The sequence below is a fragment of the Hemiscyllium ocellatum genome, chromosome 5, assembly GCF_020745735.1.
Source record: "Hemiscyllium ocellatum isolate sHemOce1 chromosome 5, sHemOce1.pat.X.cur, whole genome shotgun sequence".
In the NCBI taxonomy this organism is placed as follows: domain Eukaryota; kingdom Metazoa; phylum Chordata; class Chondrichthyes; order Orectolobiformes; family Hemiscylliidae; genus Hemiscyllium; species Hemiscyllium ocellatum.
The window spans coordinates 15,528,057-15,556,020 of NC_083405.1; the positions used below are offsets into that span (position 1 = coordinate 15,528,057).

General features: G+C 43.8%; 1 protein-coding gene across 1 annotated transcript in view; it reads left to right on the top strand.

Moving 5' to 3' along the window:
* The window catches only part of LOC132815920 (E3 ubiquitin-protein ligase MARCHF11-like), a 116,336-nt gene that overhangs the window by 58,839 nt on the left and 29,533 nt on the right, over window positions 1-27,964 (top strand). Inside the window, exon 3 of the mRNA XM_060825294.1 lies at window positions 15,947-16,139. Coding sequence (XP_060681277.1) covers window positions 15,947-16,139 — 193 coding nt within the window. The remainder of the gene's footprint in view (window positions 1-15,946; window positions 16,140-27,964) is intronic.

Below are 27,964 nucleotides of genomic sequence, written 5' to 3' on the forward strand. Positions count from 1 at the left end.
GCTGATAGGGGAGGGGAGGGAAATATATCCCTGGTGGTGGGGTCCATTTGGAGTTGGCAGAAATGATGGCGAATGGTACGCTGTATACGGAGGTTGGTGGGGTGGTAGGTGAGAACCAGTGGGGTTCTGTCTTGGTGGCGGTTGGAGGAGCGGGGCTCAAGGGCGGAGGAGCGGGAAGTGGAGGAGATGCGGTGGAGGGCATTGTTGATCACGTCTGGGGGGAATCTGCGGTCCTTGAAGAAGGAGGCCATCTGGGCTGTGCAGTATTGGAACTGGTCCTCCTGAGAGCAGATGCGGCAGAGACGAAGGAATTGGGAATATGGGATGGAGTTTTTACGGGGGGCAGAGTGGGAGGAGGTGTATCCAGGTAGCTGTGGGAGTCAGTCGGTTTATAATAGATGTCTGTGTTGAGTCGGTCGCCCGAGATAGAAATGGAAAGGTCTAGGAAGGGGAGGGAGGAGTCTGAGACAGTCCAGGTGAATTTGAGGTCGGGATGGAAGGTGTTGGTAAAGTTGATGAACTGTTCAACATCCTCGTGGGAGCACGAGGCAGCGCCGATACAGTCATCGATGTAGCGGAGGAAAAGGTGGGGGTGGTGCCAGTGTAGTTGCGGAAGATGGACTGTTCCACATATCCTACAAAGAGACAGGCATAACTGGGGCCCATGCGGGTGCCCATGGCAACTCCTTTAGTTTGGAGGAAGTGGGAGGATTGGAAAGAGAAGTTATTCAGGGTGGGGACCAGTTCAGTCAGTCGAAGGAGGGTGTCAGTGGAAGGGTACTGGTTGGTGCGGCGGGAAAGGAATAAGTGGAGGGCTTTGAGTCCTTCGTGATGGGGGATGGAGGTGTACAGGGACTGGATGTCCATCGTGAAGATAAGGCGTTGGGGACCGGGGAAGTGAAAATCATGGAGGAGGTGGAGGGCGTGGGTGGTGTCCCGAACGTAGGTGGGGAGTTCTTGGACTAAAGGGGACAGAGAGGTGGAAGGTGACGTTAGTCTGAGCAGTGACTGCAGCAGCAACAGTGAAGGAGAGTGAACCTGGAGGTGTACAGTGGTGACATGGAGCTCAGTCAAGGACTGCAGCACTGAAGGTGACTTGAGCACTCAAATAATGACATAGGTTTGGCTACTCAGGAACCAGGTTTGCAGAGTGACTGAGCAGTGTCTGGACAGAGAGAAAGTACTTTCTGTAATTGTGCTCTGCCAGGAATGAAGAGTTCGGTCAGGCTTGGGTTCAGTTACTGGAATATTGTCTGCAGTTGATAAGGTTAAGTTAGTCAATAAAATGCAAAATGGTGAGTGAACTTGGCCCCGTGGGAATGTTCTTCCTGCAATACGTGGGAAATCGAGGACACTTGCAGTGTCTCACTATGGAGCATCCATGATGCTGAGAGTAAGACCATAAAACATAGGAGCAGAATTTAGGCCATTCAGCCCATCGAGGCTGCTCCACCATTTAATCATGGCTGATAGGTTATTCAACCCCATTTTCCTTCCTTCTCCCCATAACCTTTGATTCCCTTGGTCTAGATCAGAGTGGTGCTGGAAAAGCACAGCAGATCAGACAGCATCCGAGGAGTAGGAAAATCGACGTTTCGGGCAAAAGCCCTTCATTCAGAATACAGGTATTCCTGATGAAGGGCTTTTGCCCGAAACATTGATTTTACTGCTCCTCGGATGCTGCCTGACCTGCTGTGCTTTTCCAGCACCACTCTGATCTAGACTCTGGTTTCCAGCATCTGCAGTCCTTGTTTTTATCTTCGATTCTCTTGGCAATCAAGAAATTATCTATTTCTGTTTTAAGTATCATCAATGACCTTGTCTCCACAACCTTTTGTGGCAATGAATTCCACAGATTCATCACTCTCTGGCTAAAGTTTCTCCTTACCTCCGTTCTAAAAGGTCTTCCCTTTGCTCTAAGGTTATGCTCCTGGGTCCTTGGCTCTCGCTAACTATGAAGGTGCAGCGCTCCCACAACTTGTATTTCCAAATAAATCTGTTGGACTGTAACCTGGTATTGTGTGATTTTAACTTTATTCACCGCAGTCCTACACCAGTACCTCCACACCATTCCTCATATGTTAAACCTTTCATTCCGGGGATCATTCTCATGAAGCTCCTCTGGACATGCTCCTGGGCCGGTACATTCTTCCTGAGTTATGAGGCCCAAGATTGCTCACAGTACTCTGAATGTGATCTGACCAGGGCCTTTTAAAACCTCAGAAGTACATCCCTGCTTTTACATTCTAGTGTTTTTGAGATGAACAACAACATTGTATTTGCCTTCCTAATTTCTGACTCGACCTGCAAGTTTACCTTAAGAGAAACCTGCACTAGGACTCCCAAGTCCCTTTGCACTTCAGATTTCTGACTTTTCTCCTCATTTAGAAAACCATGCCTTTATTCTTCCTATCATGACCGTACAAATTCCCACCTTGTATTTCATCTGCCATTTCTTTGCCCACTCTCCTAAACCCTTCTGCAGCCTTCCTGCCTCCTCAATACCACTTGCCCCTCGACCGATCTTTGTATCATCTGCAAATGTAGCCAGAATGCCCTCAGTTCCTTCATCCAGATTAATGTATAAAGTGAAAAGTTGTGGTACCAACACTGACCCTTGTGAAACACCACTAGTCATCGGCTTTTATCCCCACTCTCTACAGAACAAAGAAAATTACAGCACAGGAACAGGCCCTTCAGTCCTCAAGTCTGCACCGATCCAGATCCTCTGTCTAAACCTGTTGCCTATTTTCCAAGGATCTGTGTACCATTGTTTCCTGCCCATTCATATATCTGTCTAGATAAATCTTAAATAACACTAACGTTCCCGTCCCTACCACCTCCGCTGGCGATGTATTCCAGGCACCACCACTCCCTGTGTGAAGAACGTTAAGCACATATCTCCCCTAACTTTTCCCCTCTCACTTTGAACCCGTGACCCCTGGTAACTGCCAGACAGTCAATGTTCTATACTCTGTCATAGATAGCACACTTAGTGACCTTGTCATATCACAGCTACAATAAGACAGAGAAGGGCAGGATGACCACCAGAAACATTAGTAAGTGTGGACAGGCAGTGTGGGATCCCCTGTGGCCATTCCAATCTCAAGCAGATATGCAGTATTGGATACTGTTGTTGGGTTGGCCTCTCAGGAGAAAGCAGCAGAAGCAAGATCAGTGGCACCACAACCGATGCTGTCAGGGGCATAGACAGGCATTTCTGTGGCTGTGAGCAAAACTCCGGGGGGGGGTGGTGCTACTTCCCTGGTGCCAAGGTCAAGGATATCTCTGATCAGGCACAGGATATTCTGAAAGGGGAAGGTGAGCAGTCACAGGTTATGATTCATAACGGCATAGAGAGATGAAGTCCTGCAAAGGGAGTTAGGTAGGAAATGGAAGCAGGACTTTGAGGCTGCTGGTCTCAGGATTATTTCCTGAGCCACGTGACAGTGAGACCGGGAATATGAAGATAGTACAGTTAAATACATAGCTAAACAGCGAGCGTAGGAGGGACGACTTCCGTTATGTGGATCATTGGGATGTCTTCTGGGCAGGTGAGACCTATACAACAAGGACAGTTTGTGAAGTAACTCCACAGATGCTGGTCTCCATCACTAAGTCGCCCTTTATTAACACCTGATCAGTCCCTGGCTTTTGTACTGTCTCACTCAGAGTCAGCAACTAGAATGTCAGGATCTCTGACCCCCCCTTTTTATATGTTAGCCAGGACCCCCTGATTGGACCAGATTAACAACTGCAATCTGAGAACTTATATTCTATGAGGTCCAGCTGGATGACTTCATTACAGTCACTGCGGGTTGCACCTAAACTAGATAGGCACCAATATCTTGGATGGAGGTTTGCTAGTACCACACAGGAGTGTTTAACCTAGTATGGCACGGGGCAGGAACCAGACCAGTAGATCAGCAAATAAAATGAGCCAGGAAGATTCAGAGATTAAAGTCAGTGGAACTAAGAAGAAGAACAGACAGGGAGAGGTTACTGAGCATGGCAGCACTTGCAGTCTGAATTGTACTTGTTTTAATGTGAGGAGTATGATGGTTAAGGCAGAGCAACTTGGAGCTTGGAATAATACATCTAACTGTGATATTGTAGGTGTTACAGAGACTTGGTTGAAAGAGGGACAAATCTGGAAGTATACTTTTCTGGAATTCAGAGGGTACAGCAGGAGGTGTATATATATATATGGGCGGAGAAATAGGAGATGAGATTTAATCTGGACAAATGGACAAATCAGATGGTGATGCATTTTGAAAGATCTAATGCAGAAGGAAAGTATACAGTAAATGGCAGAACCCTTAGTAGCATTAACATTTAGATGGGTCAAGGCGTACAGATCTACAGTTCCCTGAAAATGGCAATGCAAGTGGAAAAGGTGATCAAGAAGGCATATGGCATTGTTGGCTTCATTGGTCAGGGCACAGAATATAAATATTAACAACTCACGTTACAGCTGTATAGAGCTTTACTTAGGCCACATTTGAAATATTATGTACAGGTTGCCACACTGCCTGAGGGATGTGAATGTTTGGAGAGGGTACAGAAATGGTTTACCAGGATGTTGCCTGATTTGGAGGGTATCAGCTATGAGGAGAGATTGGACAAACATGGTTTATTTTCACTTGAGCGTTGAGGATGAGGGACAACCTGAGAGAAATTTCCAAAGTTATGAAAAACATGAGTAAAATAGATAGGGCCTTTTTCACAGGGTAGAATATCAAGTGCGAAGAGACAAGGGCTTAAGATAAAAGAGAGTGGGTTTAAAGGAGATGTGAGAGGCAAATATTTTATACAGAGGGTAGTAAGAATGTGTTGCCAGAGGAGATGGTGGAGGTGGATACAAAGCAATATTTAAAGGGCATTTTGACAGATACATGAGTAAGCATACAATAGAGGGATTCAGACCATGTAGAGAGAAAAATTGTTAGTTTAGAAAGGTGACATGTATCGATGTAGACTCAATGTGTCAAAGGGCTAGTTCCTTTGCTTTACTGTTCTATTTCTTTGTTAGGTTCCGAGAAATGTGAGGTGATGCACTTTGGTAGGAAGGACATTGAAAGACAGTACAGAAAGCGTGCAGGAGTAAGAACCTTGGGTGTATATGTACACAGATCATTAAAGGTAGCAGCACAGGTAGAACAGTTAGTAAAGTATATACTGTTCTCAGCTATATTAACAGGAGCATGCAGCAAGACAATGATGTTGAACTTGTAGATCTCAGCCAGTGTGCTGTGTACAGTTGTTGTTGCCACACTATGGAAATATGTTAGGAAGATAAGGAGAAGCTGTTCCCACTTGTGAAAATAGTGGTAACATCAAACAGAATCAGCACGGATGTACGGAAAGGAAAGAGGATGCAGAGATGCTTCAGTGTGATCTGGACAAGCTGAGTAAGTGAGCAAATACCTGGTAGATGCAGTGTAATGCACATAAAGTTTAAGGTTATCCACTATGGGAGTAAAACAGGAATGCAGATTATTATCTGAATAGTGTCCTTGTACACTAGTCAATGACGGTGAGCATTCAGGTGCAGCAGGTAGTCAGTAAGGCTATGGGTGGCATAGAGGCACAATGGGCAGCACAGTGGGCGGCACGGTGGCACAGTGGTTAGCACTGCTGCCTTACAGCGCCAGAGACCTGGGTTCAATTCCCACCTCAGGCAACTGACTGTGTGGAGTTTGCACATTCTCCCCGTGTCTGCGTGGGTTTCCTCCGGGTGCTCCGGTTTCCTCCCACTGTCCAAAGATGTGCAGGTTAGGTGAATTGGCCATGTTAAATTGCCCGTAGTGTTAGGTAAAGGGGTAAATGTAGGGGAATGGGTGGGTTGCGCGGGTCGGTGTGGAATTGTTGGGCCAAAGGGTAAAAAATGAGGTCTGCAGATGCTGGAGATCACAGCTGAAAATGTGTTGCTGGTTAAAGCACAGCAGGTTAGGCAGCATCCAAGGAACAGGAAATTCGACGTTTCGGGCATAAGCCCTTCATCAGGGCCTGTTTCCACACTGTAAGTAATCTAAGTAATCTAATCTAATCTAATTCCCACCTTGGGCAACTGTCTGTGTGGAGTTTTCACATTCTCCCCGTGTCTGCGTGGGTTTCCCCCGGGTGCTCCAGTTTCCTCCCTCAGTCCAAAGATGTGCAGGTTAGGTGAATTGGCGATGCTAAATTGCCAGTAGTATTAGGTGAAGGGGTAAATGTAGGGGAATGGGCCTGGATGAGTTGCTCGTCGGCGGGTCAGTGTGGACGTGTTGGGCCGAAGGGCCTTTTTCCACACTGTGAGTAATCTAATCTAATCTAAAAGGCAAGTGCATGTTGGCCTTCACAGCAAGAGGATTTGAATACAGGTGCTGGGATGTCTTGTTGCAATTATATAGAGTTTTGGTAAGGCTATTGTGAGGCTTTGGTGAGGCTGGAATATTGTGTGCAGTTTTGGACTCCATATCTGAAGAAGGGTGTTTTTGCCATGGAGGAGGTGCAGTGAAGATGTAACAAACTGAGGCCTGGGATGGTAGGACTGACATATGAGGAGAGGTTGAATCGGTTAGGATTAAATTGGTTGCAGTTTAGTAGATTGAGGGGAATCTCACATAAACCTACAAATGTTTGGAAGGATTAGACAGGGTAGATGCAGGAAGGATGTTCCTGTTCTTGAGGGCAGTCCAGATCAAAGGTGATAGTCTAAGGATATTTTCTGAGTGAAGAAATTTTTCTTCATCTCAGTCCTAAATGAATTACCCCATATCCTGATACCTTAAAGGACTTGTACATCAAGGTCCTTCTGATCCTTGGTGCCTCCAAGGGTGCTACCATTCATTATATATCCCCCTGCATTGTTTGTCCTGCCCAAAAACATCACCTCACATTTATCCAGATTGAATACCATGATCAGATATTCAAAATCGTGTGGCACTTAGAAAGGTTCAAGGTATCCAAACGGAACCATCATGAGGTGTGAAAGGCTAATTAACTTTAAATAATTTATTAGAACTCTTTGAGGAAATAACATGTACTGGGTGTAAAGGGGAAGCATTGATATACTGGGCGTTGGTTTACAAAAGGCATTTGGCAGGTTGTCACACCAAGGGCTATTGTGAAAAAACTCCTGGTCTAGTGGACAACATACTGGCACGCAGAGAGAATTCGGTGAGCTAACAGGAAACTGAATGTAGCCATAAATGGATCATAAGGATAGGTGAGTTATGTTGCAGCTTTAAAGAACTTTACTTCGGTCATGTTTGGAATATAGTGTACAGTTCTCGCCATCACACTAGCAGAAGGACGCGGATGCTTTTGAGAGGGTACAGAAAAAGTTTACCAGGATGTAACCTGGTATGAGGGATTTTAGTTATAAAAAAAGGTTGAATAGACTGGGTTAGTTTTCACTGGAATGCAGGAGGTTGAGGGGCTACCTAATGGAAGTTTGTAAGACTGTGGAAAGTATGAGGTTTTTTTCCAGGGTGGAGGGATTAATTACAGTTCAAAGTGGGGTGTGGGGAGGTTTAAAAGAGATGTGCGAGACAAGTTTTTCACACAAAGCGTGGTGAGTGCCTGGAACAGGTTGCTAGAGGAGGTGGTGGAAGCAGGCACAATACAGCATTCATGCAACACCTGGACGTGTACATGAATAGGATGGGAATAGAGGGATATGGATCCTGTAAGCGAAGACAGTTTTAGTATGGAAGGGCAAAATGTTACAACGCAGGTTTGGAGGGCTGAAGGGCCTGTTCCTGTGCTCTTTGTTCTTTGTTCTATTGTCTGGTTGGCAAGATGTAACAAATTGTGTGCCACAGTCATTAAAGATAGGGCCTCAAATTTATCAGTGAGATTTGGATGAAGGAGCCAAAGGCATTATTGTTACAATTGCTGATTCTGCAAATATATATGGGAAAGTAAACAGTGAAAATAACTAGGTTCAATGTGTGTGCAAATATCTGGCACATAAAGTAGCAAAATATGAAATTGTCCTTTTAAAAGACTTGTTAATGGGATGTGGGTGGCTGCTGGCTGCGTCAGTATTTATTGACCATCCCTTTTACCCTTGATCCCTGAAAGTCCTTGGCTTGTAGGGACACCCATGATGCTATGAGAAAGGAAGTTCCAGGATTATGATTCAGCGACTGTGAAGAAACACTGATATAGTTTCAGGTCGGAATGGTGTCTGATGTGGAGGTGAGCTTACATGCAGTGTTCCCATACATTTGCTATCCTTGTCCTTCTAAGTGGTGGATGTTGTGGGTTTGGGAGGCCCTATCAATAGGAGCATTGTTCTGTTAGTATGGTGCATATTGTAAATGGTAAATACTGTTTCCGTACTGAATGGGGTGAATGCTGGATTGGGGATGGTGTCTCAATCATTTTGAAGGCGTCTTCCCTAGATGGGTGTTGGGACTTTTGAGTTTTATTGAAGATGCATGCTCAGCCCCCTACTATACTCGTTATGCACGTATGGTTGGGGTGACAGGGTGGCTCAGTGGTTAGCATTGCTGCCACACAGCACCAGGGACCCAGGTTCGATTCTCATCTTGGGTGACTGTGTGAAGTTTGCACATTCTCCCCGTGTCTGTGTGTTCTTCATCCGGGTGCTCTGGTTTCCTCCCACAATCCAAAGATGTGCAGGTCAGGTGAATTGGCCACACTAAATTGCTCATAGTGTCAGGTGTACTAGTCAGGGGTAAATATAGAGTAGGGGAAAGGGTCTGGTTGGCTTATTCTTCAGAGGGTCAGTATGGACTTGTTGGGCTGAAGGGCCTGTTTCTATACTGTAGGGAATCTCATCTCATCTCATTTCTTCTCATTGTGAGGCTAAATTCCACACCATTTCCATTTACAAGTTTGCTGACAATACGACTGTTGTAGATCGGATCTCAAACAACAAGGCAGTACAGGGAGGAGATAGAGTGCTTCACCGTATGGTGTAAAGTCAACAATCTCTCCATCAACATCAGAAAAATGAAGGAGCAGGTCATTGACTTCAGGAAGTGGAGTGGAGGACCCACTCCTGTCTGCATCAATGGTGTTGAGATGGAGATGGTTGATAGCGTCAAGTTTCTGGGATTGACAATCACCAACAATCTGTCCTGCTCCACGCATGTTGATACCATTGTCCATAAATACTCTTACAATTTTATAGATGCACCATAGAAAGCTGTGGTATGGCAACCGCTGTTCCCAAGAAAGAAAGAAACTACAGAGATTTGTGAACACAGCCCTGTCCATCACGCAAAGCAGCCTCCCATCTGTTGACTTTATCTATTCTTCCCGCTGCATCAGGAAAGCAACCAAAGACCCCTCCCACCCAAGTTATATGCTCTTCCACCCTCTTCTGTTGGGCAGAAGGTATAGACAATTGCAAACACTTATGAACAGATTAAAGAACAGCTTCTTCCACCCTGATATCAGACTTTTGAATGGACCTCTTTAATGTTAATATTGGCCTTTTCAGCAACTGTATCAATGTGTCCTGCGCTCAGTTCTGTTAGACTGATGCACTTGTATAATACAATCTGCCTAAAAGGAATCCAAGACTACACTTTTCACTGTATGTGTGTACATGTGACAGTAATAAATCAAATCAAATCAAATCCAGGTAAGTGCAGAATATTCCTTCATACTCCTGACTTGTACCTTGTAGTTGCTGAAAAGACTTTGGGAATTCAGGAGGGGAATTACTCATCACCTAGCCTCCAATTTGCTGTTGTAACTAAAGTATTTATATGGCTTTTCCAGTTCAGTTTCTGGTCAATGGTAGCCCCCAGGATGTTGATGAGAATTCAGTGTTGGTCATGTCCACCTAAGTTTAAAAGGACAATGGTCAGATTCCTCCTTGGAAATGGTCATTGCCTGACACTTGTAGTGCACAAATGTTATATGCCACTTATCAACCCAGCCTGGACCTTGTCTGGGTGTTTCGGCATATGGACATAAATTGCTGTAGCATTGGAGGAGGTGCGAATGGTCCTGAACTTTGTTAACTTAGTGAAATCCACTTCTAGCCTGATGATAGAGGGAAGGTCATTGATGAAGCAGCTGAACAAGGTTAAGTCTCGGAAACCACTTTGATAAACTCCTACAATGACATCCTAGAGCTTAGACGATTGACCTCCAATAGCCATCTCCCTTTGTGTTAGGCATTACTACGATCAGTGAAAAATTGTCCCCCTGAAGCTAATAGATTCCAGTTCTGCTGGCTGCTTGGTACCATGCCAAAATGCTGTTTGGTGTCAAGGACAGTTACAGTTACAGTTACTTTGCCTCTGGAGTTCAGATCTTTCATCCATGTTTGAATTCACGAGGTCATGAGCTGAGTAGCCATGGTAGAACATAAGCTAAGCATTAGTGAGCAAGTTATTCTTTTGCAAGTGCTATTTCATAGCACTGATCATCTGTTCCTTTGCGAATGACTAAGACAAAGCTGAGAGGGCAGTAGTTCACTGGGTTGTATTGTTGTGCTTTTTGTGCACAGAACATATGGAGGCAAGTTTCCACTTGTTGGGTAGGTATCAGAGTCTAGCTGAACTGGAACAACTTTGCTCAGAGCATAACACATCTGGACCAGAAGACTTCAGTACTTACTGTTGAAACGTTTCAAGGTCTGTAGACCTGAAGCATCCAGTGTCTACAACAGTTTCTTGATATCCCATGGAATGAATCTTATCGGTTTAACACTTCTGTCTGAAGATGGGTGCAAGTTCTTCAGCCTTGCCTTTTGCACTCCTCTACCTTAAAAATTATTCAAAGACTATTTCTAGTGCCTTTCTGTGATTCTTTTCAGGAAAAGATTTCCAAAGACTGACTCTCTCCAAGAAAAGCATTTGCCTCAGCTCTGATTTATATGAGTAACAATTTGTTTTTAAACAGTGAGCTCTGGTTCTGGATTATCCCATAACAGTAACATCCTCTTCCCCATCTACCTTTTTGAGAACCCCCAGACCTTATATGTTTCAATCAAATTGCCTCTTCTAATGCTACTGGACACAAGCCTCACCTGATTAACCTTGCCTCATAAGAAGCTATGTCAGTCAAGGCATTTAAGAGGAAATTGGATTATTAACTTAAAAGGAAGAATACATAGGGGGGAAATAATGACACCTGAAAGGACTGTGGATGCTGGAAATCAGAAACCAAACTAGACATTGCTGGGAAATCTCTGTGTTCTGATAGTAATATGTGGAGGGAAGTCAGAATTAATGTCCCAGGTCCTGTGACCCTTCTTCAGAAGAATATAGGACAATGCTGAGAAAGTGGGTGTTTGGGGCTAGGAGAATTACAACTTCAAAGAACCATCACAGATTTAATGGAAATGTTAATTCTCAATTCTTTAAAGCTCTGAAACTTTATAAAGTATCACAAAACCATAGTTAAAAAAAAGGTCCTGCTCCTTGGATGCTGCCTGACCTGCTGCGCTTTTCCAGTAACACATTTTCAGCTAAAAAAAGGTAAAGCAAATATAAAGCAGACATCTGACATTACTAAATGTTTGAACTAGAAAATGGTCTCTGAGCTGATTTACATTAGAAACTCAAGGTCCTGCTGTCACTGATGAGAATCCTCAGACTCACTGCTAGATATATCAGCAGGTAGGATTTGAACTCTGGTCTCCTGCCTCAGAGGTAGAAACACTAACACTGCGCCACAAGAATCCTTCAAACAAACCTGTATTTATTTTTTTTAAGTTTGTTTTCTTCTTCGTCCAGAAGTGCTCTTGTATTCAATGAATGATTGTTTTTTTTTCCCCCATCACCCAGTCATCATCATTTTGTCACCACCAGTAAATCAGCCATGATTCCTATTTGATGAGTTTCCATGCAAAGCCCATTTGGGCAGTGCAATGACACCAAAGGTGAGGGAGGGGGAGGGAAAGGAGAGGGGTACTAAATCAAAATGGAGTTGGACAAACTCACTTGAAAATATTTTTATTGAACTGTTTTTCTAATCAATGTGCTCAGAGATGTTATTACATGTCTCTGGAGCAGATGGGATTGAACCCAGGCCTCCTAGTCCACACTATCACTGTGCCACAGGAGGGCCCACAAATTCATTTATAATATCCCACTATTGAGTGAAAGCAGTTGCTCTAACACAGCTATACCAAATCAGCCTCACTGATTGGATTCACAGCACAGTGACATTAAAACATTCAATGCCCAATTTTTCTCAACCAGACTCTACAAATAACAGATCTTAGACACGAGGTTTATAACTTAAACAAAAATTAACAATTTATCACTAATAATGTAATATATCAGAAAACAGATAAATAAGGTAATCTAATTAATAGCTACGATCGAAAGCCCAATTTTTAAATCATAATCCCCACTCATTCACAGACAGACACAGTTGAGCGATAAATTTTAACAAAGGAAAATAAAGGAATTACAATTTGTTAGTTCAATAAGTAGTTTCCAATATAGACTGAAAGAACTGCGGATGCTGAAACAGAAACAGAAGTTGCTGAAAAAGCTCAGCAGGTCTGGCAGCATCTGTGGATAGAAATCAGAGTTAAAGTTTCTGGTCTGGTGACCCTTCCTCAGTTTCCAATGACAGGCGGTCATTACATCCTTGGACAATGGGTTGTTCACAGACGTGAAGGGTTGTATGACACCAGATCCACAGCAATGCCTAGCAAGCCATTCAGTTGTACCAATTGCTACAAAGACTCAAAGAAATGAAACTGGATAGATCACCTGGCATCGAAATAGGCAGCAGAAAAGACAATGACAGAAACAGTCCTGTCAAAACTGCAGTAACATCTGGGGGTTACTGCCAAAATTGGGAGAGCTGTCTCACAAACTAATCAACCAGCAGCCTGACATTGTCATACTCATGGAATCATACCTTACAGAAAATGTCCCAGGCACCACCATTACCATCCCTGGATGTGCCCGGTCCTACTACAAGACAGACTGGGCAGAGATGATGGCACCGTGGTTTACAGTTGAGAGGGAGTTGCCCTGAGTGTCATCAACATTGAGCCCAGACCCGATGAAATCTCATAGCTTCAGGTTAAACTCAGGCAAAGAAACCTCCTGCTGATTATCCTGTACCTTCCTCCCTCAGCTGATGAATCAGTACTCTTCCATGTTGAACAACACTTGAAAGAAGAATTGAGGATGACAAGGGCACAAAACGTACACTGGTGGGGGGGGGGGGGTGGATTTCAATATCTACCACCAAGAGAGGTTTGGTAGTGGTACTACAAATCAAAGTGGTTGGGTCCTAAAAGACACAGCTGCTAGGCCGGGGCTGCAGCAGGTGGTGAGGGAACCAACAAGAGGGAAAAACATGCTTAACCTCACCCTTAACAACTTGTCAACTGCAGATGCATCTGGCCCTGACAGTATTGATAAAAGCAACCACTGCATAAGCCTTATGGAGACAAAGTCCTGCCTGCACATTGAGAAGACTGATACCAGGCTAAAGGCCATGACAACATTCCAGCAATAGTACTGAAGACTTATGCTTCAGAACTTGCCACTCCCCTATCCAAGCAGTTCCAGTACAGTTACAATGCTGGCATCTACCTGGCGATGTGGAAAATTACCTAGGCAGGACAAATCCAAACTCAGCCACTTACCGCACCATCAGTCTACTCTTAATCATCAGTAAAGTAATGAAGAGTGTCATCAGTAGTGCTATCAAGCAACACCCTGCTCAGCAATAATCTGCTCAGTGACACCCAGTTTGAGTTCCGCCAGGGCCACCTAGCTCTTAATCTCATTACAGTTTTGGTACAAAGAGCTGAATTCCAGAGGTGAGGTGAGAGTGACGCCTTTGACATCAAGGCTGCATTCAATCGAGTATGGCATCAAGGACCCCTCGCAAAACTGGAATGACTGGGTATTAGGGGCAAACTCTCCTGTGGTTAGTGTCATACATGACACGTAGGAAGATGGTTGTAGTTTTTGGAAGTCAGTCATCTCAGCTCCAGGACATCTGTAAAGGAGTTCCACAGGGTCATGACCTAGGTCCAACCATCTTCAGCTGCTTCATCAATGGATCTTCCCTCCATCATAAGTTCAGAAGTGGGATTGTTCACTAATGATTACACAATATTCAGCACGATTTGTGACTCCTCAGATGCTAAAGCAAACTGTATTCAAGTGCAGCAAGGTCTGGACAACATCCCGGCTTGAGCTGACAAGCTTACGTCACACATATGCCTGGCTATGAACATCATCAATAAGAGACAATCTAACCACGGCCCCTTGACCGTCAATAATGGGCGGCACAGTGGCTCATGGGTGGCATGGTAGCTCAGTGGTTAGCACTACTGCCTCACAGCACCAGATTCCCAGGTTAGATGCCAGCCTTGGGCGACTGTCAATGTGGAATTTACACATTCTTCATGGGTGTTCTCCGGGTGCTCCAGTTTCCTCCCACAGCCCAAGGATGTGCAGGTCAGGTGAATTGGCCATGCTAAATTGTCCATAGTGTTAGGTGTATAAGCCAGACCGAAATGGGTCTGGGTGGGTTACTCTTCGGAGAGTCAGTGTGAACTGGTTGGGCTGAAGGGCCTGTTTCCACACTGTAGGGAATCTAATCTAATCTAATAGTGTTAACATCTCTGAATCTCCCACTATCAACTTCCTGGAGTTTATCATTGACCAGAAACTCAACACAAACTTACCACATAAAGATAGTAACTACAAGAGCAGGTCAGAGTCTACAAATATTGTGGCGAGTAACTCACTCCTGACTCCCCAAAGCCTATCCACCATCAACAAGGCACAAATTAGGAGTGTGATGGAATACTCCCCACTTGCCTGGATGAGTGCAGCTCCAACAACTCAAGAAATTTGACACCATCCAGGACAAAGTAGTCCAATTGATTGGCACAACATCCACAAGTTTCCACTCTCTCCACCACCAATAATATGTACTATCGACAAGATACACTGCAGAACCTCATCAAAGGTCCTCAGACAACACCTTCCAAAACCTACAACCACTTCCATCTAGAAGGACAAGGGCAGCAGATATGTGGGAATACCTTCATCTTCAAGTTCCCCTCCAAGCCACTCACCATAGTGACCTTCCCTTCATTGTTGCTGGGTCAAAAATCTGGAATTCCTTCCCTAAGGGTCAACCCATTGCAGGTAACTTCAACGGTTCAAGAAGGCAGCTCACCATCATGTGAATGTAAACAGTTTCAGCAAACTACTAAAAAGATTTACTTATTTCTTACAGACTGAGATTTTCTTCCCCAAGAACATTCAATTTCAATAGCTAGGTAGAAAACAAGTGACACACAGAGCAAAATACAACAGCAGTTTCTAGAAGCCTCCAAAAGTCATATAGCTTCCTGCTAAAAAACCCAGGCATAACCAGACTTCTTTTTTTCTTTTCCATCAACATTCTTTCTTTGTGGTAGATTGGTTAGCGCCGGTCCTCCCTTTATTGACCAATGCAACATCCAACCAACTGCCAGCCCTGAGCATACCAACAAATCAAATACTGACTTACCGACAGTGTCATTAGAACAGTAATTAAGTAGCATTGTCTTCTAGGCCGGTTCACAAACAACAAATATATGTCTTTGTTCTTTAAAACAAGCTGCTTAACCAAAGATTAACTCGGAACCTCAACTCACAGTCCCAAACCATAGGAAATGAGAAAAATAAATGAAAAACAGTGAGGGCCTCTAGACACAAAATAAAGTTATGAAGTGAGACCTGTGTAAGGGATAGGTAGTATATTGATAATAATAATTTGTCTTTACTTGTGGAGCCTAGTGTTTGCCACAATAAACATTTTTACAGAACAGCATTACACTGTGTAAAACACACATTTACTATTTGTTGTAAATGTAAAGTAATATTTTAATTGTTGTAAAAGGCCATCTATATGGATGGAAGGAGCTGTTTACCTTTTAAAAAGCTAAGTTTTATTTATTGGTGTTCTCTAGATTAAATTATTTTTTTTCTTGCAGTGGGAACCTATCACAGTGACCTTGGTTGAGAAGGTTCAAATAATAGCAGTGATCCTTGGTTGCCTTTTTCTGATAGCAAGTGTGACCTGGCTCTTGTGGTCAGCCTTCAGTCCTGCTGCAATTTGGCAGCGAAGAGACGTCTTATTTCAGATCTGCTATGGAATGTATGGCTTTATGGACCTTGTTTGCATAGGTATGTTGGATGCATAAGAATTAATCAACATTTCTATTAGCATATTAAAACTGTAAAGTTATCATTAAAAAAAGGGGAGGACTTGTTCATTTGTTCAAAGTACCACATTCACCCAATTTTAAAAGTCAAATTTTTGGATTAATTTTTTAGGCAAAATCTTTATTCTCAACTTTTATCTCAATAATATTTTCAAGGGGCTAATATGCATGTTTGATTTGAGCGCACACTACATCCTGTGCATAGATTGCCTGGCATATCCAGGTGAGACCACTTGTTACTATAACAGATGCAAGAACCAAGTGAGATCTGATCTGCTGAAGTTTGCAGTCCATACTCAAGGTTCGACAGTGCTATATAATTGAGTCCTAGTTTGATAATGGAATTGCCTTCTCGTTTAGTGACACAGGCTGTGCATGATGACAATAATAGCAGGGCATCAGGTCAAGAAACATCTACCAAACATATGGGTTGTCAGCAGGCTTTCCTGGACAGCCTCTCCTAACAGCTGTCTTGTTACCAATGAGTGTATTAGGGGAAGTAGGGATGAGAGGGGAGTAGGGTAGCTAAGGAATTTTCATCCCTGAAAAGTTAAGGTCAACTCTTACATGTAGTATGTGAAAAATTGCAAAGTTCTAAGCCAGAGGTCATGGGACAACTTTTATGAGATTACCTTTTACATGGGTAAAAGTGATGCTTGAATTAATGTTGCCTTCAAATTACAGACAGCACTATATTCAATCACATTATATAACGTAATAACATTCAGCATTCATCCATTATCGTATAAGCACCAATTTCCTGATTTATGTTCTTAGTTCTGAGCTTTGCTCTGTGCGGGATAGGGCAAATTCGATATTGATTGGCAACAATGCTTCATGTTAGTGAACGCTGTCGCAGTCCACAGTAACTATTTTCTGCTCCCACATTTGCATGTTTTCTGCCAGAATTTGCCACTGAAATGTGGAAAATCGGCTTGGAAAATCAAACTACACAAGACAGGATGTTATAGCTGCTCTCAGTGGGAGTCCTATCCTCTTAAATAATTCAAAGTTTGGGAGAAGATTTGTAGCTCGGGTGCTCGCTGTTGTGGTTCTGTTTGCCGAGCTGGGAATTTGTGTTGCAGACGTTTCGTCCCCTGTCTAGGTGACATCCTCAGTGCTTGGGAGCCTCCTGTGAAGCGCTTCTGTGATCTTTCCTCCAGCATTTATAGTGGTTTGAATCTGCCGCTTCCGGTTGTCAGTTCCAGCTGTCCGCTGCAGTGGTCGGTATATTGGGTCCAGGTCGATGCGCTTATTGATTGAATCTGTGGATGAGTGCCATGCCTTTAGGAATTCCCTGGCTGTTCTCTGTTTGGCTTGTCCTATACAGTACTGTTGTCCCAGTCGAACTCATGTTGCTTGTCGTCTGTGTGTGTGGCTACTAAGGATAGCTGGTCGTGTTGTTTCGTGGCTAGTTGGTGTTCATGGTTGCGGATCGTTAGCTGTCTTCCTGTTTGTCCTATGTAGTGTTTTGTGCAGTCCTTGCATGGGAGTTTGTACACTACATTGGTTTTGCTCATGCTGGGTATTGGGTCCTTTGTTCTGGTGAGTTGTTGTCTGAGAGTGGCTGTTGGTTTGTGTGCTATTATTAGTCCTAGTGGTCGCAGTAGTCTGACTGTCAGTTCGGGAATGCTCTTGATGTATGGTAGTGTGGCTAGTCCTTTGGGTTGCGGCAGGTCCTCGTTCCGTTGTCTTTCCCTTAGGTATCTGTTGATGAAATTGCGGGGGTATCTTTTTGGCAAATACATTGTATAGGTGTTCTTCTTCCTCTTTTTGCAGTTCTGATGTACTGCAGTGTGTCGTGGCCCTTTTGAACAGTGTCTTGATGCAACTTCTTTTGTGTGTGTTGGGGTGGTTGCTTTCGTAGTTCAGGACTTGGTCTGTGTGTGTGGCTTTCTTGTATACCTTTGTGGTGAATTCTCCATTCGGTGTTCTCTGTACCATCATGTCCAGGAATGGGAGTTGGTTGTCTTTTTCTTCCTCTCTAGTGAATCGGATTCCTGTGAGTGTGACGTTGATGATCCGGTGTGTGTTCTCTATTTCTGTGTTTTTAATGATTACAAAGGTGTCATCTACATCTCTGACCCAGAGTTTGGGTTGAATTTGCGGTAAGACTGTTTGTTCTAATCTTTGCATTACCACTTCTGCTATAAGTCCAGAGATGGGTGAGCCCAGGGCTGTTCCATTGATTTGTTCATATATTTGGTTGTTGAATGTGAAGTGTGTTGTGAGGCACAGGTCCAGTAGTTTGAGTATGCAGTCATTGTTGATAGGTTCACTGTCCTGTTGTCTGTCCTGTATATCCAGCAGGTTGGCTATTGTTTCTCTGGCTAGGGTTTTGACGATAGAAGTGAACAGTGCCGTTACATTGAATGAGACCATGGGTTCTTCCTTGTCTACGTGTATATTTCTGATGATGTCCAAGAATTCCTGTGTCAATTGTAAAAAGTGTCTGGATCCGCTGATCAGGTGTTATCAGTTTCTGCCATAGTTCTTCAGCCAGTTTGTGTGATGGTGTCCCTGACAGTGATACTATGGGTCTGAGTGGGAGGTCTGGTTTGTGCACTTTAGGTAGTCCATAGAATCTGGGTGTGTTGTTGCTTTCAGGTTTCATTCTTTGTAGGTCAAATCTGGTTATCTGTCCGTTTTTTTATAGGTTCCTCAGTGTGTTGTTTATCCTATTGGTGAGCTGTGAGGTGGGGTCAAACTCCCTCTTTTGGTAGGTGTTGGTATCTGCAAGTAGTTGTTGCGCTTTTTGGATGTAGTCTGCTTTGTCTGCTGGTAGTATGATTATGTTCTTATCGTTTCTTAGTGATTTTAGTGCTTCCCTCTCCTTGGTGTTGAGGTTATGTATTTGTCTTTTCCTTATTATCAGAGCTATGATACTTTGTCTCACTGTTTGTTGTGTCTCGTCTGTCAATCCATTGTTCCTGAGTGTGCATTCTAGTGCTGCTAGGAAGTCTGCTGTCTTAGCGTCCCTGTGGTTGTAGTTGAGTCCCTTGGCCAGTATTGTTCTTTCCGTGTCTGTGAGCTGTCTGTGGGGGAGGTTTCTAACCCAGGTGTGTGTTGTGGTGTCCATTCTGTTGAGTGTTAGTTTGGCCATTTTTTCTTTTAGTGCCGTTTTTTTGTGGCGTGTGGTCCTGTTCTGTCCTATGGTGATGGCCTGTTCTATGGTCTGGATCCATTCCTGATTGGTAGTTTTATAAATTAGTGATTTTTGGCACGCAATTTCTTGTCTGTATTTGTGAAGTCTGTTGTGAGCATCTGTAATCATTGCCTGGATCATCCTGAATCCGTTCTGTCTGGCTGTGTCCCTGGCTTGTGGGTTGTTGACTGGCGGTCTGTATCTGAAGGGTTTGATTCTTTCGGCATTCGTGCAGGAACCAGAGTTGTTCGTATGTGGTGCTTAGGCGGTTGGCACAGGATTCCCATTTCCTGGCTTGTCTTAGCGTTAGAGAGGAAGAAAAAGACAACCAGCTCCCATTCCTAGACGTGATGGTACAGAGAACACCGAATGGAGAATTCACCACAAAGGTATACAGGAAAGCCACACACACAGACCAAGTCCTGAACTACGAAAGCAACCACCCCAACACACACAAAAGAAGTTGCATCAAGACACTATTCAAAAGGGCCACAACAAACTGCAGTACACCAGACTGCAAAAAGAGGAAGAAGAACACCTATACAACGTATTCGCCAAAAACGGATACCCGCGCAATTTCATCAACAGATGCCTAAGGGAAAGACAACGGAACAAACGCAACCCAAAGGACTAGCCACACTACCATACATCAAGAGCAATTCCGAACTGACAGTCAGACTACTGCGACCACTAGGACTAATAACAGCACACAAGCCAACAGCCACTCTCAGGCAACAACTTACCAGAACGAAGGACCCGATACCCAGCATGAGCAAAACCAATATAGTGTAAAAAATCCCATGCAAGGACTACACAAAAGACTACATAGGACAAACAGGAAGACAGCTAACGATACGCATCCATGAACACCAACTAGCCACGAAACGACATGACCAACTATCTTAGTAGCCACACACGCAGATGACAACCAACATGAATTCGACTGGGACAACACTACTATTATAGGACAAGCCAAACAGAGAACAGCCAGGGAATTCTAGAGGCATGGCACTCATCCACAGATTCTATCAACAGACACATCGACCCGGACCCAATATACCGGCCACTACAGCGGAAAGCAAGAACTGACAACCGGAAGCGGCAGATTCAAACCACTATAAATGCCGGAGGAAAGATCACAGAAGCACTTCACAGGAGGCTCCCAAGCACTGAGGATGTCACCTAGACAGGGGACGAAACGTCTGCAACACAAATTCCCAGCTGGGCGAACAGAACTGCAACATCTTAAATAATGTTTTGGAGGAAGAAATTTTTAAATGTGAGTTTAAGTTGTCTTTATTCTGGTCTCCCTACTATTGGAAAGATGGTGTGAAACTTTAAAGGGTTCAGAAAAGCTTTACGAGGATGTTGCCAGGGTTGGAGGGTTCGAGCTATAGGGAGAAGCTGAATAGGCTGGGGCTGTTTTCCCTGGAGCATCGGAAGCTGAGGGGTGATCTCATAGAGGTTTATAAAATCATGAGGGGCATGGATATGATGCATAGACATGGTCTATTCCCCAGGGTGGGAGAATCCAAAATGAGTGGGCATAGGTTAAAGGTGAAAGGGAAAAGATTTAAAAGGGACCTAAGGGGCACCTTTTTCACGCAGAGGATGGTGCATGTATGGAATGACCTGTCAGAAGAAGTGGTGGAGGCTGGCACAATTACACCACTTAAACAGGGCTCAGTGGTTTGCAATGCTGCCTCACAGTGTTAGCGACCTGGGTTCGATTCCAGCCTTGGGCAACTGTCTGTGTGGAGTTTGCACATTCTCCCTGTGTCTGCGCGAGTTTCCTCGGTGCTCCGGTTTCCTCCCACAGTCCAAAGATGTGCTGGTTTGGTGAATTACCCATATGAAATTGCCCATAATGTTCAGGGATGCGTAAGCTAAATGCATTAGTCAGGGGAAATGTAAAGTAATGCATTCCAATGTGCCAGTGATGACAAGGAGGTGTCCAAAATGTCCACCTTCTTCCTCAACCGAGGATTCCCCAGGACTGTAATTGACGGTCCCCTCTGCTGTGTTTGATCCATCTCCCACACTTCAGCCCCTCACCCCTGTCTTCCCTCCCACAACAAGCCCCCCTCCCTTGCCCTGAAGCGGCAGCTGGACATGCACATGGATAGCAGTGAATTGAGGGGTGCGTAGGTTAAGTTATTTTTTATATTAGGATTAATCCTCAGCACAACATTGTGGGCCAAAGGGCCTGTCCTGTGCTGTACTTTTCTATGTTCTATTAGTTGGATACTCTTTGGAGGGTCAGTATGGACTTGTTGGGCCAAATGGCCTGTTTCCACACTGTAGGGATTCTATGAAAAGGCATCTAGGTGGGATTATGAATAGGAAGGGTTTTGGGGAATATGGGCCACATGCTGGCAAATGGACTCAGATTTAGTTAGGATCTCTGGTTGGCCTGGATTAGTTGGACCGAAGGGTCTGTTTCCATGCTGCACGGCACTATGACTGTTTATAAGAAATTTGAGATATCTGCAAAACATTTTAAAGACGTGTTGGGGAAGGTCAATGAATGTTATTTATAAAGCCTTCTAGAAGATAGTTGATGAAGTGCCCTATACCAATTGTCAGCAAAAGTGACAAAAATCTACAGAAAAGATATATTGGCTTGGATAGAATGTAGTGTTATGACACAGGGTAAAACCCCCCTGCTTAATTTAAACTAGCAACACAAAAAAGATTTATCCCCTGTAGTAATCTGTGAAAATTCAATAGGGCCAAGAACTATTTAAACTAAAATCTAACAACTTTATTTCTTATGATATAACAGAGAATAATTAACTAACAACTATTTGCAAATCATTTCTCTAACCTATCTTTTACCTCTCCCTTCTACAATACTAGTCTAATAAAACCCCTCGATTAAAGTTTACCAAAAATTAAAGTTTTTAAAACCAGCCAGATGTCGAATCTTCTCTTCCTCAGTCTTCTTTTCTTGTTTTTAGGGATTTCTGCTTAACAGGTCACTGATCGATAAAGGTACCTTTAAGAGAGACATTCTCTGGGCAGTCTTCAGATGCTGGTGACTTGGCAGGTCTCCTCCCAACTGTTCAATTTTTCCTGGTCTTAGAACCCCCCCCCCCCCTCCCCCCCGCCCGAAACTAATTGGTCAAAACTGTTTTGTCATTTCCAGGCAACCAGCTACCCTAGTAACTGGAGCACATGTTTCATTATATCTTGTTTAGAACACTTGGAGCTGACAGGTAGTTCTGTGAGCTTTTAACTCTTTTAAAGGTACATTACACCCACATCTTCTCAACAGTAGCATCACATTATCAAATAACTCTCTATTTGTTAAATTACAAGGAAACATTACACAAACTGGGGTTATATTTGCTGGAAGTTACAATGTTAGAAGGGGTGATTTAATTGATGTTTCAAGATACTTGAGGCGCACGTAGGTTGGAGAGACACAACCTGTTTTCATTGCTTGGGTATCCAATTGTTGGGATGACATTGTCTAAAAGTGGGGGTGATGGTCATGTTATGGCAACGCTACTGCAACCTTTATCTAGAGCCCAGAACAACGAGTTTTGAGAAGACTTGTAGCTCACATTGAGGTTTTGGATGTAGGTTTGCTCGCTGAGCTGGAAGGTTCATTTCCAGACATTTTGTCGCTCTACTAGGTAACACCTTCAGTGGGCCTCTAGTTAAACACTGCTAATAATTCCAGCTTTCTATTTATATGTTTGGGTTTCTTTGCTCCGAGTCCAGGCCCAGAATAACTGAACATCGGAAAAAAAATTAGTTAATCAGGGAGAACCACCATGGATTCATGATGGGGCAGTCACACCTGACAAACCTTGCTGAAGTTTTTGAAGAGGTGATTAAGGCAATAGACAGGGGCTAATGTTTATATGTACTTCCACAAGGTATCTGATAAACCCCCTCATAAGAGACTGTTAACTAAGGTAGAAGCCCATGGAATTGATAGCTAATTATTGATATGGCTGAGAAATAGGTTGAATAGCAGGTGACACAATGTAGGGATAATGGCAAATACTCAAATTGGCTGGACGTGACTGATGGTCTCCCACCAGGATCTGGTGGCATTATAGATGAGAGCACAAAATGACAAGGGGATATTGATAGACTGGGTTAATAGACAAAACTGTGGTAGATGGATTTCAATTCAACCAAGTGTGAGGTTATCCATTTTCGACCTGAGAAAGAAGGATTAGAGGAGGAGGGTGGGTGGGAGACACTACACGTGTAGTGTCTTGAGTTCAGCCACTGCCCAAATATATTGTTTCAATCACCTTCCGAGAGTGCAGTTCGACTGCTACCACTAGATCTTAGCTCTCACTGCTCCCACTGCTCCTCCCATAAATGGAGGCCGCTGATGCCCGAGGTAAGTCCTTTTAAGAGGGAAAATTTACGTTCTTTCTGTCTGTCGGTCTCTCTCTCTCTCTCTCTCTCTCTCTCTCTCTCTCTCCCTTCCTTACAAACCTCCTCTCTTGGTTTGTAAGAATGATACCTGGACTTCGGGGCTTAGGTTATGAGGGGAAATTATGCTAAGAAGAAGTGTTTTCTCCAGAATTTAGAAAGCTAAGGGATGATCTGATTGAAGACTTTGAGATATTAACAGGAAAAGACAAGGTAGATAAAGATAAACTGATTTCGGACTCTAGAACCATAGAGACATTGTCTGAGAATTAGGACAATACAGTTCAGGAAAGCTGTACTTCTGCACACAAAGGGTATTTGCAATTGTCTTTCACAAATATCAGTGGATGCTGGGTATGTTGTTAATTTTAAATCTGAGATAGATGCCTTTTTGTTAAACAAAAGTCTTAAGAGATATGGGTCAAAGGTATATGGGGAGCCATGAGTCATGATTTCATTGAATCATGGAACATCCTGGAGGGAGGGATTGAATGGCAAATGGCTGAGAATCAACCACATTGCTGTGGTTTTTGAGTCACATGTAGGCCAACCAGTTGAGAATGGCAGATTTTCTTCCCTCGAGGATATTAATGAGCCTGATGTTCTTTTTCCAACAATTGCCATGGTCATCAGTAGAACCTTCATTCCAATTTTTTTTTCAAATTAAATTCAAATTTCACTGTCTGGTGGGTTTGAACCTGTGTCCCCAGAAAATTAGCTGTATTTTCTGGATTAATAGTCTAACGATAATTCCACTCGGCCATCGCCTCGCCAAAGAATGTGTTCAAATCCCACCACTGCAGCTGGCGGAATTTTAATTGCAATGAATAAAACTGACCTGTAAAGCAACACTGAGTTATTGCAACAGTGAATCTATTGTTGATTGTCATAAAAACATCATGGAGTTATACAGCTTGAAAACAGACCCTTTGCGCCACCTTGTCTATGCTGAGCAACTTAGAATTTCTTAGAATCCCTACAGTGTGGAAACTGGCCCAACGGGTTGGGGTACGTATTTCTGGCATCATGCCACTCTTTGGGAAGCTTGACTCGTTCAATCCTGCCATCGAAGACTGGGCCTAGTATGTGAAAATAATTTTTTTTTACAGGCAAATGACATTGGGGCTGATGAAAAGCAAATAGGAATTCTCATGATAGTTTATGAACCTGTAGATTTTGCAGTTGTTAAGAGCCTAACATTCCCTGAGGCACCTCATACTAAAACCTTTCAAGAGTTGACAGATTTAGTTAAAGAATACGACAACCCCAAACCTCCTTTAATTCTGGACGCTACCAGTTTTACTTGGCAGTTCGAGAACTAGGAGAATCTGTATTGGCATTTTTGATGAGGTTAAGTGGAGGCATGTGACGTTAGTTTAACACATAATGAGGGGGATGCTGAGAAAATGTTTGGCATGTGGGATTAATGACATAACCATGCAAAAGCACCTACTAGCTGAAGCCCAGCTGGATGTCAAACAGGCATTACAACTGGCTTTGTCATTCGAAAATGCAGCAAGTGGAGCATGAGTATAGGATGTGCCAATGGAGGTGGACCACCCTTGTCAGGGAGACTGAGCATGGGGGCAATGGCATAGCCTCACTCAGACCTATCCTGAACAGAGGGACTCAATAAAACACCAAAACAGAGCCAATACTCAGCCAAATGGTGAAAATTTTCTTGAGGACCCAGGCTAGCAGGCTATTGAAGGTATGCGGACTTGAGACAGTGAAAGAGTCCCACTAGGCCTGAATTGAGTCAGAGAACTCATAGGCCGGTATCCAGGAAAGTCTATTTACAGCTGGTTTGGAACTGTTAAATTCACCATCCAGATCAGAGCTAATCAAAATAAACATCTTGTGAAATGATCACCCAGCCGAGCAGTATCAGTGATTATGGAACCAGTCTTTACTAAAATTCATTCTGGGCTCCAACCCTCCAATTTGAGTAAGACGTCAGCCAGGCTGAGGGCCTGTACTGGGGAACCCCTGCAGATTAGTGGTACAACTTCGTTTCCGGGCTCCTACAAGAAGCGGCTGGTTCAGTTAGCACTGATTGTAGTAAAAGTCCCGGACCTCAGACTTGATGGGGTGAAATTGATTGACTCAACAAGTTTCAATTAGAAAATGGCTGCCGAGTGAAGTCCTGATTCAATATCCGGAAGTTAAAGCGAGGGCAAACAAAGGTGCCCCAGCTCCCAATTCTATACCTGAGCTTAGATCTTTCCTTGGATTGGTGAATTATTACGGAAAATTCATATGTAAACTGGTCTTCATCCTGGCACCATTATATCTGCTGTTGAAAAAGGGTCAAATGTTCTCGTAGCAAAGATGGAGCCTTGAGGGATGTGAAGACGCAGCTATGGCTGTCTAAGGTGTTGGCACATTATGATCCCAAGCAATTTGTGGTGCTGATATGTCATGCCTCCCAGTTTGATATCGGGGGTGTGATGGATGACCAGTGGCCCAGCAGAAAGGAACACCCAATACAGTGTGCTTCCCAAACTTTAGCTGATGTCAAACGAAAATGCACCCAGATAGAGAAGGAATGTTTGGCAGTCATCTTTGGTGTGAAGAAGTTCCAGAAATACCTTACGGACCACAAACCCCTGCTACTTAAAGAGGACAAGGCCATGTCACCCATAGCTTCAGGTTGAATTCGGCAATGGGCTCTTATTCTGACTGCGCACATTTACAAGTTGGAGCACCATCTGGGAGGCAAGGTAGTGAATGCGGATGCATTGACCCGCCTTCCCCCCAGCAGATACATCAGTGGTGGTGCCGCACTAGAACAGCCTATTCTGGTTTTGAACATTCTGGACATGTTTACGGTCACCACTGAATGTCAGATTGTGGACACAAAAAGACCCCATCCTGGCAAAACTAAAATGGCTGGTGGTGATGGGGCGAACAAAAGGGTCATCGCAACCAGAACTGAAACGTTTTCGAATGCGTTAAGACCATATCATCATACAGAACAGCACATTATTATGGGGAGCAAGAGTGATTGTCCCAAACAGAGGTTGCTGCCAGATTCAGGCTGAACTCCACCAGGGTCATCCAAGGGTTTCAAAAATGAAGGTGTTGGTGAGTAGTTATGTCCGGTGGCCAGGATTGGTGGCTGACATAGCCTTGTTGGTGAGACAGTGCCCACAGTGCCAACATGGACAAAAATTACTGCAGCAGCTCCACCATGTTCGTGGGAATGGCTGAGTAAACCCTGTACTCAATTACATAGAACACTACAGCGTGGTACAGGCCCTTGGGCCTTCGACGTTGCGCCGACCTGTGAAATCAATCTGATGCCCATTGATAATAATGATACACCGTTTCATTATTATCCATATGTATGCCCAATGCCTATTAAATGCATTTAAAGTTGGTGAGTCTACTACTGTTGCAGGCAGGTCATTCCACGTCTCCATTACTCTGAGTAAAGAAACTACCTCTGATATCTGTCCTAAATCTATCATTCCTCAATTTAAAGCTATGTCCCCTCATTCACGTTAGCCTTCAGCATCCGAGGAAAAAGGCTCTCACTGTCCAGCCTATCTAACCCTCTGACTATCTGATTCGTTTTGATTCGGTCACCTCTCAAACTTCTCTCCAACGGAAACAGCCTCAGTTCCCTCAGCCTTTTCTTCCATACCAGGCAACATTCTCGTAAATCTCCTCTGAGCCCTTTCCAAAGTTTCCACATCCTTCCAATAATGCGGTTACCAGAACTGCATGCAATATTCCAGGCATGGCCTTACCAGTGCCTTGCACAGCAGAAGCATGACCTCGTGGCTCTGAAATCCAATCCCCTTATAAACGCCAACATACCATATGTGATCTTAACAACCTTATGTCGATGATGCCAGTTCCAGATTCATAGGTTAATAGGAAGCAGGAGGGCCATACGGCCCATCTGGTTCCACCATTCATGTAGCTTGTGGCTGATCTTCTACCTCAGCATCATTTCCCACACTGTTCCAATATCCCTTGATATTTTTAATATGTAGAAATTTATCAATCTCTGTCTTGAATACATTCAATAACTGAGTATACGCTGTCGTTGTGATAGAAAATTATGAAGATTCACCACCCTTTGAAAGAAGACACTTTCTTTATCTGAGTCCGAAATGGCCTGCCTCATATCTCAAACCATGTCTCCTGGTTCTAGAACCCACCCCAGCCAAGGAAAACATTCTTTTTGCTTGTATCTTGTCAAGCTCTGTACTAATTTTGTCATACAATCA